At 35.1% G+C, this 18,207-nt stretch overlaps 1 protein-coding gene and 1 non-coding gene across 12 annotated transcripts in view; both read right to left on the minus strand.

Annotated features, from left to right (window-relative positions):
- ATAD2B (ATPase family AAA domain containing 2B) overlaps positions 1–18,207 on the minus strand; it is a 103,619-nt gene that overhangs the window by 72,463 nt on the left and 12,949 nt on the right. For 8 of the 11 annotated variants that reach the window (XR_004987331.2, XM_045580500.1, XM_036434708.2 and 5 more), the window contains exons 2-8: positions 13,977–14,125; positions 11,433–11,482; positions 10,844–10,997; positions 9,145–9,247; positions 8,213–8,321; positions 4,669–4,785; positions 2,110–2,185 (exon numbers count right to left, since the gene is read on the minus strand). Coding sequence is in view for 10 of the 11 variants with exons in the window: in XM_045580500.1 (XP_045436456.1) it covers positions 2,110–2,185; positions 4,669–4,785; positions 8,213–8,321; positions 9,145–9,247; positions 10,844–10,997; positions 11,433–11,482; positions 13,977–14,125 (758 nt within the window). In the remaining variant the exon portion in view is untranslated. Of the gene's footprint in view, positions 1–2,109; positions 2,186–4,668; positions 4,786–8,212; positions 8,322–9,144; positions 9,248–10,843; positions 10,998–11,432; positions 11,483–13,019; positions 13,093–13,969; positions 14,126–18,207 lie in introns of those variants that run through there. The other 3 variants (XM_036434714.2, XM_036434710.2, XM_036434716.2) reach the window with 3 other exon arrangements.
- Positions 17,433–17,599, minus strand: LOC118717874. The gene has a single exon (XR_004987634.1). It is a non-coding gene; the product is annotated as a U1 spliceosomal RNA (small nuclear RNA).

Here is an 18,207-nt window from a genome sequence, read left to right on the forward strand (position 1 = left end):
AAATCATTACAGTAGCAAATGGATTTTAAATACATATTATAAGCATCACATTTACAATTAGCTTAGTAGAAAACACACACATTCATCCATTCACTCAGAAATAGTTACCAAGCTCCTTGCACTCATGCAGTATATATCTAATGAGGTATAAACATAGTAAATTCCCAGAGAAAAAGAAAAGAAAGAGAAGGAGGATAGGGAACCCACAACTTTTTTTAAAAATATATATATATTTTATTGATTTTTTACAGAGAGGAAGAGAAAGGGAAAGTTAGAAACATCATGAGAGAGAATCATCAATCAGCTGCCTCTTGCATCACCCCTACTAGGGATGTGCCCGCAACCAAGGTACATGCCTTTGACCAGAATCGAACCCGGAACCTTTCAGTCCGCAGGCCGACGCTCTATCCACTGAGCCAAACCAGTCTCGGCAAGGAAGCCCACAATTTTTAAATAGAGTAGTTCAGGAAGACATATGTATACATATAAAATGACAATTACTCCAGCATATTCATTACATCATATTTTACAATAGCAAAAGAGTGAAAGCAACCTGACTCTCAATAAAGGACTAGTTTTTAAATTATACTATATCTACAAATACAATATTATGCAACTATAACATAAATGTGAAGTTTCACAATACTGAAAAGACAGTTAAAATGAATTAAATGAAAAATCAAGGTGCAGGATAATGTATACACTACATTTTATGTAAAAAGAACGGGTAGCAATTGATATGCATATTTGCATGAACAGGGTGTCCCAAAAATTAGAGGTACACTGTGAATAATTATAAAGGCAGTGTTTATTAAAATACATTTCATTTTCAAAATGTAATCTAATCCACAGACATTGTTTGTTTTGTCAATGCCTGTTTTCAAACTGTCCATTCTGGTCCAGGCACTGCTGATAACATAAAGCAATGGACAAACATCCAGAAAGATTTCATTTGGTAGTTGAGTGGATTCTCCTTTAATGGCTACTCTCAATTCAGTGGCAGTTGCTTATTTGGTAGTGTAGACTTTATTAAGTATCCCCATTTTAAAAAATCTAGAGGTGTGAGGTCTGGTGAATGAGGGTATTCTACAAGACCCCTTCATCCAATCCACGTATCTGGCAAGATCTCATCAAGGTAGGATCTTAAATCACAATGGTAGTGTGGGAGAGCCCCATCTTGCTGAAAATAAAACTACTCATCTTCAAAGACCTCTCTAATGAGGAAGGAGCCTGATTCCTCGCAGGGCCATGTGATTTCCCCTCAACTGTGGGTTCTGTTGTTGCTGGGGCACTGTTGCCCTGAATCTGGTTTACTGCACACTTGCATTTGCGTTCTACACCCTATAAATACAGCAGCAACTTTGCAGAGTGCCCTCCCACACTCCAGGATCCCTTTGGGGATGTCAGAGAGCAGGTTTCGATTAACTTTCATTGTGCATGAATCTGTCCACCAGGCCACTAGTATTGTAATAACTGTGTGTGATGACAAATGAGTATTTGAGTTATCAGGGCAGAGGAAGGAGGTTATTTATAAATTATATAACTGTCTAACCACTATGCTGTATACCAAAACCTAACATAAAATATATCAAATATCAACTATAATAGAGAAATAAAATTGAAAAAGTGCTATTTAGTCCCTCCTGGCATTATCATTTACACTATCAATAACTATACTATAATTATAAGGCAATACATTATGTATGATTTAAAGGATAACTACACTAATAAAAGAGAAAGATGCAAATTGACCGTACCTTTGCAACGACCACCAGCCAATCAGGAATGATTATGCAATTTAACCCAACAAAGATGGTGGGTTGATTTGCATACACAGGCACCAAGTGGCCAGGGGGCGGGACACTTGCGTCACCATGGCGATGACACAGGCATTCAGCACCGCCCCAGCCACTCTGGGCCTCTGGGCAGCATGGAAAGGCACCTCCAGGCTGAGCAAAGGCAGAAAGGCGGCTCTGAGCAGGAGCAAAGGTAGTGCCTGCAGCCAGGGAGAGGAAGGCCCATTGTTGCACGAATCTTCATGCATCGGCCCTCTAGTGTATAAATGACAGATGTAAATATTTCTTCCTTTCAAAAACCAATACAACATACCTGATATGGCTTCTTCTTGCTGGAGATCTGTGAATATCAAACAGCGTGTTTTCCCTCTTTTTTTGATGAGCTGGTACTTTAAAAAAAAAAAAAAATAGGAAAATATAGAAATAACTAATAATAAAATGATAAGTTGATATATTAAAGGAGTAGAGAAAACTTCTACTAAATTGATAAATTGGAGTTCTTAAAAATTAACAAAATTCTGCTCTTTGAAAGACACTATTAAGAGGAAAAAAAAAGTTATAGACAGAGAAAATATTTGCAAATCACATATCTGATAAAGGACTGATATCCAAAATGCATGAGGAACTCTCAAAACTTAATAAGAAAATAAACAATTCAACTGAAAAAATGCCTGAGATTTGAACAGACACTTCACCAGAGATAACATTGGCAAATCATCACATAAAATGACACTCAAAATCATTGGTCATTAGGGAAATATAAATTAGAACTAAAATAAATGCATATTAAAGCTAATTTTTAAGCCGAAACCAGTTTAGCTCAGCGTCGGCCTGCGGACTGAAAGGTCCCGGGTTCGATTCCGGTCAAGGGCATGTACCTTGGTTACAGGCACATCCCAGTAGGGGGTGTGCAGGAGGCAGCTGATCGATGTTTCTAACTCTCTAGCCCTCTCCTTTCCTCTCTGTAAAAAAAAAAAAAAAAAAAAAAAAAAAAAAAAATCAATAAAATATATATATTAAAGCTAATTTTTAAAATGACCATACCAAATGCTGGCAAAAATATGGACCAACTAGAAATCTCATATACTCTCTGAGCAAGAGGTAAGTGATGCAATCACTTTGGGAAACAGTGAGAAATTTCTTAGAAAATTAAATGTATCCTTATCCTAACAATAAAACCTAGACATTCCAGCCATAAAAAAGAATGATTATAAGAAAAACCAAATCTATGTTTAAACAATTATTTGCACATGAATGTTCATTAACAAGTTCATTTATAATAGCCAATACTAGAAATGTCAACAATCCCAATGTCCATAAAACAAATGAACAGATAAACAAAATTGTGATATATTCATATAATGGAATGCTACTCAGCAATAAAAGCACACTATCGTTATGTTCAACATGTATGAGTTTTATATTATGCTGAGTAAAAGACAAAAAAAAGCATATGTACTATGTTCTTTATGTAATAAAATATAAACTAATCTATAGTGAAAGAAAGAAGATCAGATCAGATTGGAAGCAGAGAGGCACAGAAGGGTAGGAGTAGATTATAAACAGGCAGGATGAAATTTGGGGGGTCGATAAACATGTTCATTGTCTTAATTGTGATAGCTTCATAAATATGTGTAATGGCAATGGTCTTTAATTATTTTTTTTAATCTAGACCACATGTGTCAAACACAAGGCCCGCGGGCCAAATCCGTCCCGCCAGGCCTTGCAATGTGGCCCACACCACGCTGTCATCACTGCACTCCGCTGCGTTTCCATCACAATGACAGTTTATGACTGTTCAGTAAACCATTCGGCCCGCAATTTAGGCTGGATTTTAGATTTTGGCCCCTTCTCTGATTGAGTTCGACACCCCTAATCTAGACAAATAGCTCACAGTCTTTTTTCTGTCCCAATACATCACCCCCATTATTAACAGGACTATCTGTAACAGTGACTCTTAACTGTGGTAGATAAGTATCCTTGTACTTGGGCAAGCTTCAAATAAGATAACTCTGATAGACACCTTTCAGAGAACAATCATTGTTTTAGAAAATAAAGGGTTTGAGTAAAAAGATCTAGATTCTTCCTTTAAAGCATTATGCTAAGTGAAAGAAATTAAACACAAAAGGTCACATACAGGCAAATCTATAGAGACAGAAAGTACATTAGCAGTTGCCAAGGGCTGGGTATGGGGGGAAGAAGAGAGTGTGAAAGTAATAAAATGTTCTAAAATTATATAGTGTTGATGACTGCACACTCTAGTGAATATATGAAAAACCAATCAAGTGTACATATTAAAAACCAGAAAAAAAGGTGAATTTCATGATATGTGAATTATATCTCAATTTTTAAAACTTTAAAGGAAATCAATAGTGGCAGAATTTCCCAAGAGCTGGAAAAAGTCAATAAAATAGTGTCTGTAGAATTTATTACATGTCCATTAGATTTAAACATTTTTCTTTTCAATAAAAATAAAAAACAAATCCCAATGTTACTGGCCAAGCTGCAGCCATGTACCACTTCTGTGACTAAATTACTCAACTACTGGGAACATAGAGATACTTGTCCTAAAGAACTGCTGTAATTGAAAGTGCTTAACAAGCTACACAAAGTAATACAAAACCAAAGCAGTATTTACTATTAAGATTAGCTTCTTTAACTAAAATGTACATGTTTTATGTAATTATATATTGCAACTACATACTTAAATTTTCTTTCCATTCTATAATAAACAGAAGCACATATAGGAAAAGTTATGTGGAACCTACAAGAGAGTTAATTCTTTTAAATTCAGCAACACCAATTTTTTAAACAGATGAAGCAGAACAAGCTACCAACTATAAAAACAAAGAAGTTATTTAGTGTCTCCTACCTATTGGAGGTGCTTGGTATCGATCCACTGTTTTTCTTTGTCTCAAATTATATGGTCTGTCATTTTCTTCTCCTTCTGCCTCTTCAACTTCTATATCTCCATCCTCCTCTTGAGATTCTAATTTCCCCACACACAGAAGAGAAAAAAACAAAAGTTTTAATCCACAGGATTGGTCCGCTCTAGAACGCAATATTTATATTTCATTTTTTTAAATATATTTTTGTTGATTTTTTAGGGGGGGGGAGAGGGAGAGAAAAAGAGAAAAACATCAGTGTAAGAAATAGTGACTGACTGCCTCCTGCTCACACCCCAAATGGGGATCAAGCCTGAAATCTGGGCACATGCTCTGACCAGGAATAGAGCTGGTTTCATGAGCCAGTGACTTTCAACCAACTGTGCTGCACCAGCCAGGAATTACATTTTTTTTAAATATATTGTTGTTGATTTCAGAGAGGAAGGAAGAGGGAGTTACTTTGTATTTTATCGAGCACTTTCAATTAAAAACATCAATGATGAGAATCACGGATCAGCTGCCTCCTGCACACCCTACACTGGGGGAATCAAGCCTGCAACTGCATGCACCCTGACCCAGAATCGAACTATGACCTCCCGGTTCATAGGTCAATGCTCAACCACTGAGCCACACAGGCCTAGCAGGGGCTACATTTTATCTTTTACTTTGCACAGGTGACACTTAAAAGTATCAGTTCTGGCCCTCGCTGGTTTGGCTCAGTGGATAGAGCATCGGCCTGCGACTGACAGGTCCGGGTTCAATTCTGGTCAAAGGCATGTACCTTGGTTGCGGGCACATCCCTAGTAGGGGTGATGCAAGAGGCAGCTGATTGATGATTCTCTCTCATGATGTTTCTAACTTTAGCCTGCGACTGACAGGTCCGGGTTCAATTCTGGTCAAGGGCACATGCTTGGGTTGTGGGCTTGATCCCTAGTAGGGGGTGTGAAGGAGGTAGTTGATCAATTATTCTCTCTCATGACTGATGTTTCTCTCTCTCTCTCTCCCTCTCTCTTCCTCTCTGAAATCAACAAAAATAAATAAATAAATTGATTTAAAATAAAATAAAATAAAGTATCAATTCTGTATCATAGAGCATAAATCAATAGCCCTAGCAGGTTTGGCTCAGTGGATAGAGCAACAACCTGCAGACCAAAGGTTCAATTCCAATCAGGGGCCAAGTACCTCGGCTGCAGATTCCTCCCCGGCCAAACCCTGGTCAGGGCTTGTGCAGGAGGCAACCAATCCATGCGTTTCTTTCACATCCATGTTTCTCTCTGCTTTTCCCTCTCTCTTCCACTCTCCCTCAAATCAGTCGAAGAATATCCTCAGGTGATATTCTCTTCTACAAATAAATGCCTTTCCTACAAATAAATAATCAATATAGTTACCTGCTAAATAAATCAATATGATCATATTTGATCTCTTGATTTGCTTATGATTCAGCATTTTACTATAGCAAGCTTCATTCAATGTCCAATTATGTAACCTCTGCATTAGGTTAGTATTCAAATACTACTTGGTAGTTCAAAAAATATGTTTACAAGACAATTATTAATGTTACAGCAAAAGCAATTATTGTTGGCAATGTAACAGTTTGTGAGGCCTGTTGACAACAGGTAAGGATTAATTATACTTGGTAAGAAAAGGCAGTAGGTATTGGGAGGGACCATGAAATAGGCTTCTAGGGTACTGATAATACTATAGGTTATTTGTTGACATTAGTGATTGTTTTATGATAATTCACCTAACTATAAATGTAAAAAACTAAATTAAAATATACACAATCACAAAAGTTTGGTTTTTTTAATTGTTTTAAAAACTTTTTGGCTATAGCTAAGATGTGGCATCTATTTACAGTTTAAAATAAAAATCTAAAATAAATAAATAAAAAAAATTAAGTTACAACATTTTTACTAAAATGTTTCTTACCAAAAAAAAATTAATTAATTTAAAAAAATCTAATGAAAATTTATAGGTTTATGGTCCTTAAGTACAATATACTTTAGGATTAAGTTTTTAAGCACAAGAACTGCCAATACAATGCAATCATATTAAGGCACAGGAAAAATTTTTAATTGCCAGTGATGCTGAGTGAAATAGGAGACTAAAAATGCAAAGGACTTTACATTTTACTGGTAACATCTGAAAGCTTATTCTAAGTTTTTAAATTTTTATTATTAGGGAAAAGAGAAAATCAGCAAATAAAATATAATTTATCTAAATAATACTATTAATTACTTATGCCAAATTACATTTCCAAAACCTTAAAAAATTAAAATAAAAAACACGCCTATACAATAATACTGTTTACTACGGGAGGAAACGCTGTATGTGTCCAATCTACTTTGAAAACGCCACAAAGATGTTCAGTTAATAAAAAGGCAAAAACCATATTATAAATCCATCTCACCTACATATACTGATTTTCTCCACAAGAAAGCAATATAGAGGTGCTAGCTGTAACAATATTTGTTCAATAAAGTACCTTCATTAGAAATATCAGTTCTTCATAACTTGCTAATATATTACAGAATAAGAGTAATAAACCTATTATTCTCTCTAAGCTATACAAACCATGGGAAGGAGTAAAACTGTCTAGTAAAATACAAGTACCCTGTATTTACAATACACCAAATCATCTGAAAATCCAATTCAATACAATAAAGAAGATGAACTCCCAAAGAATTAATTCCTATAGATGTGCTGGTCATTAATTTATAATCCTTGGGGCAAACGTACTTCCATCATGTTCCAGCTTCAGCTGTACAATTTGGGGTTCTTCAGTTCAGAACCTAGACATGCCTCAGAAAAAAACAGTAGTAAACTAGTATACTCCTCAGTCCATAACTAAATTTGGGACCCAAATACAGTAATTAGAGATTTAGAGACTATGGACAGAAAGCGATTCTGTTTAGAGGCTTCTGATTGGAAGGTATCTAAATATAAAAAAAGGCCTGACCTAGCAAGCAAATCAGCTCATGGCAAATGTAAATTAGGTCATTAAGGACTATCAATAGCTACAAATTAGATACATTACAACAATGTAGAGAGTATAGTAAAGGCACTTTTCCAATGCAGGAAATAGAAACTCAGAATGCCAGTTGAATAAAAATTATTTCAAATTATACAAAATATAGACCCCTACAACCAAAATTCACCTAATTGGCAATATTACATGTTACTTGAATATTTTTTTCTTTTTATTTTTTTTAACATATTTTATTGATTTTTTTTACAGAGAGGAAGGGAGAGAGATAGAGAGCTAGAAACATCAATGAGAGAGAAACATCGACCAGCTGCCTCTTGCACACCCCCTACCGGGGATGTGCCCGCAACCAATGTACATGCCCTTGACCGGAATCGAACCTGGGACCTTTCAGTCCGCAGACCGACGCTCTACCACTGAGCCAAACCGGTTTCAGCTGAATCTTTTTTTCTTCCACCTAAACTTTCCAGTATTTATTCTTTATTTAGATTTTGGCCCCTTCTCTGATTGAGTTCGCCACCCCTATCATAAAGTGTTATACAAACCTTCTTCTTCACCTTCAGTAGAGACTTCGTGATGATTCTGAATCCCATAACTATTTCTTCTCAGTGACTTTCTTCGCCTTTTCACTCTTGAATACATATCCATGTTTTCCTTTTAAAGAAAGAAATCTGTCAAATATTAACATGGAATTTATTATTGGCAATAAATAGTATAATCCACTGGGACATGTCTACTCAACAAAATTCACTGAGCGCCTATTTACAAAGCACAGATTCATGAAAACAGCTTCCTGAATTCAATGAATTTAAAGGACAAAAAAATAAACAAATAAAACATAAAATATTTGAAAATTGTAAAATATAATGCCATGGAATACTGTCTCATGCAAGCAAATTACAAACTAGTAGGATGAAAATAAATCACAGGTAACTATAAAGGGAAGTAAACAAAGTTAAACACCATAAAAAAAGGTACAAAGTAGAATTCAAAGAGACAACATCTTCTTGATAAGGGCAGGGAAGCAAGGCAACATTTGAAATGAGCCTTGAAACAAGGAAGGATTGCATCAGTCCCTAACCAGAAGGATTAAGAAAAGTAAGATAGATGAACAAGAATGACTTGTTTATATTTGGGCAATAGTATTGAGAAGATAAAAGTTGAAAACAGATTATGAAAGCCAAAATATTTTTAATTAATTCAGTACACATTAAAAAACCATTGAAGTTTCACATCAGAAAAGTAACAAAATCGGAACTGCATTTTCAGATGACTATTCTGGCAAAAGTAGAGAGCGGATCTTTAGGGGAATTATGGCAAGTAGGGGATGGGATAAAAGAAGCAAGAAAGCAAAAAAGTCCCAAGCTAAAAATGAAGAAGGAGCAATTCTATTAATCCAAAGTCCAAATGCTGTTCACTCTCCCTTTTTATTCCTCAATATAAATAAAAATTGCAAAGGTTGTTAAAATATACTCACAAATTCTGTATCTGTCCACATTCGAAGTCGTTCTACTTCTCCTGATCGACGATTCCGTCTAATGTTAATGTTGTCCATTTCTTGCAGTACAGCTTCAGCAGTACTATAATCATAAAATAAAACTAGGGTTTAGACAATTGTGGGACCATACACTGAGTCATCCACATAAAAGAGATCTTCACCAAAGCATAACTAAATCATCTCTGATGGTATGTAACAGTACATCCCTCTTTGAACTGACATCCATCAGAAGATAATGCGCCCAAAAAAGATAAAACCAAAAGACCTTCTACTTTAATATACTTATTAAAGTAAAACTTACAAAATAGAAGACTTGTTTATAAGCTCCAAATATTCAAATCCACAATGCCACTAAAAAAAACTGACTACCAGATCCAAGGCACTGAAAAAAGTAATTTAATCTTTTTATTTTATTCTATATAGAGAATAGGATTTGTAAAAAGTTTAAAGTTAATAAGGTAATAGAACAGGTCTTTCTAGAAATTAGAGAATACTGACATCCACAAAATACATGCTGACATTAGAACATTTCACTTTTCAAACACTATGTTTCCAGACACTGGTCTAAGTATTTAACAAAAGTACACTGAAACTAATACAAATAATACTGAATGTAAACTGTAATAGAAAAATGTAAAAAATAGCCGAAACCGGTTTGGCTCAGTGGATAGAGCGCTGGCCTGCGGACTGAAGGGTCCCTGGTTTGATTCCGGTCAAGGGCATGTACCTTGGTTGCAGGCACATCCCCAGCAGGGGGTGTGCAAGAGGCAGCTGATCGATGATTCTCTCTCATCGATATTTCTCTCTATCCCTCTCCCTTCCTCTCTGTAAAAAAATCAATAAAATATATATTTTTAAAAAAAAGAAAAAAAAGAAAAATGTAAAAAATAGAAAAAAAATAACTAATACTCAAATTTGACATTACCACTACAGAATATAATTTCCTCTCCGATCAAATAGAGATTATCCTGATCTCCCTTCTCCAGGCACTTGCAAGAATTAAGTATGATAACCTATTACCTGAGAAGAATAACGTTTCATCGTATGTTGATACCGAGCAATCAGCTAATTTGGCTCACTAGCTACATTCCACATACCCAGACACAAAAGGACCTTCAATTCAAAATCTTAACTAAGCAAATTATATATTAATAATGGAACTTAATGATGTTTGAAAATTGTCAAAGATACAAATGTTAAATGAGAAAATACTAAGTGACTATAATACAGAATAAAATTATTTTATAGTATCTAATTATGAGAGCTTAAAAACGATGAGAAAATTTTTAACTATTACATAAATTGTATTAAATCTAGTAGACTGACTAGAAAATTACAATCACTGCTAACCACTGTTAATTCAAATTGTTATAATTTTATTTATTACTAAGTCAGTGCCTAAATTGTTTTTAAAACCTTAACTGTCTTAAAAATCAGCCAGTGTGGCTCAGTAGTTGAGTGTTGACTTATAAACCAAGAGTTCAAATCAGGGTATATTCCCAGAATTCAGGCTCTATTCCCAGTGGGAGGTGTGCAGTAGGCAGCCGATTGACGATTCTCTCTCATCACTGATGTTCCAATCTCTTTCTCCCTCTCCCTTTCGCTCTGAAATCAATTTTAAAAATTATTTTTTAATCCAATAATTAAAGGAAACTGCTTATTACATAAGCATTCATACCTATTTACTAGTTGGTCAAATAACAAACTCTGGTTCACGCTTTCAAATCTGTTTTTCCTGGAACGGCAACTTTTTCTGACTTCCATGTCACCATTCATACAAGAAAGGTCTCCATCCCCCTTCTTTTCCCCTCGAAGGGGATGGCTTCGAAGGGCTACAAAAAGAGAGAGGATTTTCATTTCAAAGCACAGAGTATAAAAAGAGGGAGAGGAAATCAAAACATTACTTTTAAAAGATCACAAGAATGCTATTTTAAACACTAAAAAGCATTCAATTTTATGAGACAAAAAAAAGTAAAAAATAAAAGATCACAAGAGGTTTAATATAACCTCTTAAATAGCTTTAATATCCAATAATCTAACACTTCTATAAATGCTTACACTGTGTCTTAATAATTTAAATTATTTCCTTCGTACGGATTTTTCAACACTTAATAATTACGTATGTATTTACTGTGACTGAAATCCAGTCAATATTACTGTATGCTGAGCATACTAGTAAATCAATCTATTCACCCACATTAAATGCTTTAGTTCTAACAGCATTAAAAAATTTTCAATACAACCCAGTTTCATAATAGAGTACTCACATAGACTACTGTGTCCGTTTGATAACGTAGCACCAGGCTGAGAAGTTAACCTAGAACACAATTATATTTAATATGCAGACATATCAATATTTATTTAAAGAAGCAAGAAATGCAATACTGCTGGAATCATTTTAATTTTTAAAATGTCAGTAATATAATATTACTTTTTAAAGAGTAAAGAACTTTTTTACTCTAACATTGATAATATACCAATTAATAAAGTATACGGAGTCATTTCGTTACTTTAAGAACAGCTTTAATAATAGAATTTATTGCCGGGACCGGTTTGGCTCAATGGATAGAGCGTCGGCTTGGGGACTGAAGGGTCCTGGGTTCGATTCTGGTCAAGGGCATGTACCTTGGTTGCGGGCATATCCCCAGTAGGGGGTGTGCAAGAGGCAGCTGATTGATGACTCTCTCTCATCGATGTTTCTAACTCTCTATCTCTCTCCCTTCCTCTCTGTATAAAATCAATAAAATATATTTTTAAAAAATAAATATAATAATAGAATTTATTGTCTCTTCAACTGTAAATTAAAATCCAAATAAAAGGCTTAAGTCTAACATGTGCTATAAATTAACTGAGGCCATTAATAGCAATTGTCACAGACATTTACTATTGATTTGGTTGACAAAATAAAACTGAAGCAATAACAAATTTATTCAAACAATAATTTGTAAGGAAAAAACAATACTGAATACCAATACCATATAATAATTTATTAAAATATTTTATTACACATTCTAAACTGACAATAAAAATTAATTTCTCAATACAGTCATTATGTAATTCTCTCTCTTGGGTGGAGGAAGAAAAATGTTAAAGATACTTAAGTGGTCATCAAAACATAAAGACTTAAGAAAACAGTCACCATATACCTAACTATATGTAGAAAGCTCAAAAACTAAATTGTTACAAATAAAAGAGCTGTCAGTATAAAGTTATCAAAGTTTTTTTTTAATCCAACAATAATTATTTTCAAAGGAAAAGAAATAAAAACAAAGGGAGGATATTTAGAAAATAGTTAATATATAGTATAACTATCTTCTACTATTTATGTGGTTTGCATAATTTTTTAACTAAAATATTCTCCTGTTTCTAGTTACTCCGTAGCTCTTTGTGTTAAATCATAAATGTTAAGTGTTATAATTGTTAATCATAAATATCCCTGCCCAATAAAGGTCACAGCTAGGATATTAAAAGATATGAACAAAAACTCAAACTACTATCTGCCTTCAGACAGTCAAAACAAAAACAAAAACTCCAGCCCTCCTTTCCCCCAGAAAACAACAAAATTATATTTTTCTAATATACCTCTTATAAAGTATTTCATTTTTAGCACCTTTGTATACCAAGTACACAATTTTCCTGGCATATGAATTTGAGTATAAAGTAATGAAACTGATGTACTAACAGGACATTCTTTAGATTATACATGTGGGATTCTCTAGAATCAACCTCAAAATCCACTTAAAACCTTGTTTTTAAAGTTTAAAAATTTTAACTTTAAATTTAAATTTAAAAAAAAATTTTTAATCTATTTTATTCATAAATATACTTTGGCTTTGAACCCAACATAACATTACCTCAACCTGATCAATTTATTCACAAGTCTTGGCTCCAAATGAATTTTAGTTGCATGCAAAACTAAGCAGTTATCCCTTGGCCTGCAGACTGAAGGGTCATGGGTTCGATTCCCTGTCAAGGGCCCGTGCCTGGGTTGCAGGCTCAAACCCCAGTTGGGCATGTGCAGGAGGCAGCCGATCAATGATCGCTCTCATCGTACATGTTTCTATCTCTCTCTCCCTCTTTCTTCCTGTCTGAAATCAATAAAAAATATATTTTAGAAAAATTAAATGGTTAAATTATACACACCCTGGACAAATCCAGGCATCAGGCCAGTTTTGGCCAGATCCCCGCAGGCCAGGCTGAGGGATCCTACCGTGCCTCTAGTCTTTAATAATTTTATAAAGGGGACATTTACCTATTTTCAAATAAAAAAGTAATTCTAACCATATGTTCTTTCTTAAACTTTCAGGACTAGCCCAGCTGGCATGATTCAGTTGACTGAGTGTTGTCCCATGCACTAAGAGGTTGCCAGTTTGATTCCTGGTCAGGACACATATCCAGGTTGTGGGTTCAATCCCCAATAGGGGACATGCAGGAGACAGCTGATCAATGTTTCTCTCTCACATCAATGTTTCTATCTCTCTCTCCCTCCCTTCCTTTCTCTCTAAACTCAATAAAAACATACTTTAATTTTTTTTCAGGCCTATACATATATATATATATATATGCATATTTAAGACCTATCAAAATCCAACTGTTTTCATAATAAGTTACTATTATATACTACAAAACATATATTTTATGGCATATTTAGAAAAAATATATATACAGAAATTATACAGTAAATTTAATACAATTTCTAAGTAGTTTTAAATACTAGCAGCTTTACAATTTAAGAAAACTAACATTAACATCAACTCTAAATCACATCCAATCATTCTTCAAAAAATAATCGATGAGTTCTTGCTTCTCACCTGGCCTGTCCAGTTATGTTCCATTCCTCTCGCTGACCAGTACTTCGTGATTTTGATTTGTCTTTGCAAACAGAATCAGGTTGTTTCAAAGTGCGTTTGGCTGGAGGAGACACGTGGCTATCACTTAAACTACCATCAACTTCAGATTTCTGAAAGACAGTGAAAAATGCATTTACTATTAAAGCACACAGAATTGTTAAATTGCATAAAGTACAGTATTCAATCAATAAATATTTACTAATGAATCACTCTACAAGTATAACAAAATGTAATAATCTGTAACTACAGAAACAAAAATTAGAGAAGTATGTTCAGTTGTTTATATTTTAAAGCAGTTTCAAGCCTACAGAAAAGATGTGTGTATATCATTTCATGATATGATATTCTTCTCCTAAATACTCCATCATGTGCCTCCCAAAACAAGGACACTTTGTTACATTAGCATCATACAACCCACCCAATCAGGAAATTAACACTAACATAACCCAGAGCGAATCCAGACACATGAATTTTATCAAATGTCCCAATATGTCTCTCGTTCCCTTCTGGTTCAGGATCCTATCCAGGAACACATATTGTATTTAGTTATCAGATCCTTCTATATGAAACAGTTCTTTAATCTTTCCCCATTTTTTATGACCTTGAGTGTAAAGAGTATAAAGCCTTTCATTCCCAAGGATGAACTTCAATCTGGGTCTATTTGATGTTCCTCATAACCAGATTCAGGCCATATTTTCTTGGAAAGAATATACAGAATTATATTGTGTATACTAATACTATATCTACCCATCATTATCACCTTGATCAGCTGGTCAAGTTGGTGACCACCAGGTTTCTCCACTACAAAGTCTTATTTTTCCCTTTGTATTTCATTAGAGTATGTGGAATTATTCCGATAATTCAGCAATATCCTGTTTTTCATCAATCCACCACCCACCAGCCTTAGCATCCATTGACTATTCTTGCCTTTATTCAATATATTGATGACAATGATTATCTAATCCCATCATTCCTTCTACATTTTTTTAGTTGGCATTCTACTTTATAGAGCTTTCCCCTCCCCACTTTGCCAAATTCATTTACTCATGTATTTATATCAATAGGCACTGTGGAATCTATACTGAGTGGCCAGATTATTATGATCTCTGAACCCATAATAATCTGGCCACTCAATGTATATCCTATATAATAAAAGGCTAATATGCAAATTGTCCCCTCGACCAGGAGTTCAACCAGTAGGCCGGCCAGCCAACCACCCATGTCCCCTAACCCTAGCCAGGCTGGCTGGACCCCACCCACGCACGAATTCATGCACAAGGCCTCTAATTATTCAATTTAAAAAAGTTTTGGTCATTTGGAGCCCTTTTAAAGTGATTCCTGTATCGTTTTGACTTGTCCCCATCATTTTGAATATTTCCTTATTTCTGCCACAAAAGAAATATCTAATCTTGTACTTTCCCTTCATGACCCTAGAATTAGCTATTTCTGCAAGGAGCCCTGGTTCCTTTCAGTCAATGATGGTACCTAGAAACCAACATCTGAGCAATAGGTGCACTCTCTGTTACTGGGGGTTTCACTTCTACTGAGTCCTCTTAGCAGAGAGACTAAAAGATATCCAAAAAAAATGTACACACGTGCACATCTATGCTTATTTATTTATCTGTGCATAAATAACAACAAATGTGTATACACTAATGCTTCTAATTCCACCCCTTTCCTTTTCTGTTTCTAAGCCCTTCTCAGAGAGAAACCTCATTTCCATTATCTTTAACATATATATTTACTTATTTACTTATTTATTTTTAATATGTTTTTATTGATTTCAAAGAGGAAGGGAGAGGGAGAGAGAGATAGAAACCTGGATGAGAAAGATCGATCAGCTGCCTCCTGCATGCCCCTACTGGGGATCAAGCCAAAATCCAGGCTTGTGCCCTCACCAGGAATCTAACCAACAACTTCCTGGTGCATGGGATGATGTTCAAAAAACTGAGCCACACTGGGCCAGGTCATGTATTTATTTTTATGTTCCCTTTCAATTTTTTGAAACCTTCATCTACCATACTTCCATTATTGCCTCCCCAGCTGCATATGCTCAAACTACCAGAAAATCACTATCTGCACAGCAGCTCTCTTCACCAGGCAATTCCTTGGATACTAGGCAGATGGGAAAGAGAGTGGAGGGAAGGATCTTTCCTTTGGAGACAATTTAGTTCATATGCTAAAACTTTATCACTTGACATTTTAGATCAGTATTTCAAAGGAACATATGATCATTTTCAATATAGCACCATATAAAGATATGAGTTTGGTCTCCTTTTATGCTACAATTTTCTTTTTAAAATATATATAAAAACTATCTATTTCATAAATGCAGACTTCCATATCATACTATCCTAAAGCAAGACAACTATATTACTCAAATAATTAGTAAAAATACAGCCTCTAGCAAACAAACATAATACAATGTTTATTTAAAAGTACCCAACTACAGCCTATAGAATTAATTCACTTACTAAAAAAATTTTTACAGAAAGACCAATTTATAATTCTGTGATTTAATACATTTATAATGATCTAGTTTTAAAGCCACAAGACCACACACTTCCTAAAAGGCACAAAGAGAAAAACTAAAAATTCAAATATCAGAGTATCTATTTAAGAATAATAAACATGTTAGTTGTGCCACATGCATCACAACCTATCAGTTAAGTTCCCAAGAAAAACTGGGTAGCTACTTCCAAACTATCCTCAATAGACTACATCTGTCACTCCAAATGTGCTCCACCCCAATCAGAAACCATTTTTGGCAAGATCCCCAGATGATTCTTCCCCACATTAGGATTTGAAAAGCAGCGCTATAACATATTCAACCGGCACTAGGTGAGGAAGCAATGTCATCTGCTCTGAGCTAAGGCATGTCTGTGAACACAAAAACTGATACCTATAAAACTACTTTACCGACTTAAGATATCCAAGCCAGCATTACTCCTTTTAATCAAATTCCACCACTCACTCTTTAAGATCCATCTCTACCCTGAAACTTATCTGAAGAATCTACTAATTGACCTCTCCCCTCTATTAGCTATAACTGTACAATACATTTTGGCAAATAATTATATTCAATTAGCATTATGTATTCAAAACTGATTCTAACAGCCCTGGCTGGTTTAGCTCAGTGGATAGAGGGTCCCAAAGGCATAAGCCCGGGTTTCGGGCTCGATCCCCAATATGGGTGTGCAGGAGGCGGCTGATTAATGATCCTCTCTCACTGATGTTTCCAACTCTCCCTCTCCCTCCCTCTCTGAAACCAACAAAAATAGAATATAAGGAAAAAAATTTAACTGATACTAACAGCTTACCTGGTATTTAAGTGGTATTCAAGATCCAAGTCTTGAGATTCTAGCAAGATTTTAAGTTAATTTTTTTTAAAAATTACTTTCCTCCCCTCCCCCCACCCAGGGGAGAGCAGGAATGCAGCCCCCCACTACTACAAATTATACAATCGAGTCTCTCACACTTGGGGAAATTGCAAGGGTAGCACATCCAGAGTGCTATGGATAAGCTTCACCCTGGGAAAACCACCTTCATGATCATGGACGGTATCTCCCTTGCCAGTTAAGCATCCTATATCTTTTTTCTTTTCTTTTTTAATATATTTTATTGATTTTTTTTACAGAGAGGAAGGAAGAGGGATAGAGTTAGAAACATCGATCAACTGCCCCCTGCACATCTCCTACTAGGGATGTGCCCGCAACCAAGGTACGCACCCTTGACCGGAATCGAACCCGGGACCTTTCAATCCGCAAGCCAAAACTCTATCCACTGAGCAAACCCGGCCAGGCCATCCTATTTCCTTTTAATTCCACACAACAGCAAGCAAAAAAAAAGCAAGATTTTCCCAAATAAAAATTAATAAAATATTTATTATATAACTTGAAACAAGTTGAGTTATTACATGACTCTGATTATCTATTTTAGTGAGTTTATGATTATTGGCCAGTCTCTCATATTCTACTGGCTTTTTTCAGTTCCATTCAGAGCATCTCTCATAGTGTTGTCCTCATACTACCTGAACCAGAAGTCACCTGAATTGCTCACTGAAGAGACATAACCTGTTAAACTAGAATTTCTTGAGGGGAGATTTTTAATGAGGGCCTCCAAATGATTCTTACTATACAAAAGTTTGAGGACCTCTGGCATATAATGCAGTTTTAAGTATGAGGCACATCAT

Source organism: Pipistrellus kuhlii, unplaced genomic scaffold (assembly GCF_014108245.1).
Source record: "Pipistrellus kuhlii isolate mPipKuh1 unplaced genomic scaffold, mPipKuh1.p scaffold_m20_p_13, whole genome shotgun sequence".
Lineage (NCBI taxonomy): Eukaryota > Metazoa > Chordata > Mammalia > Chiroptera > Vespertilionidae > Pipistrellus > Pipistrellus kuhlii.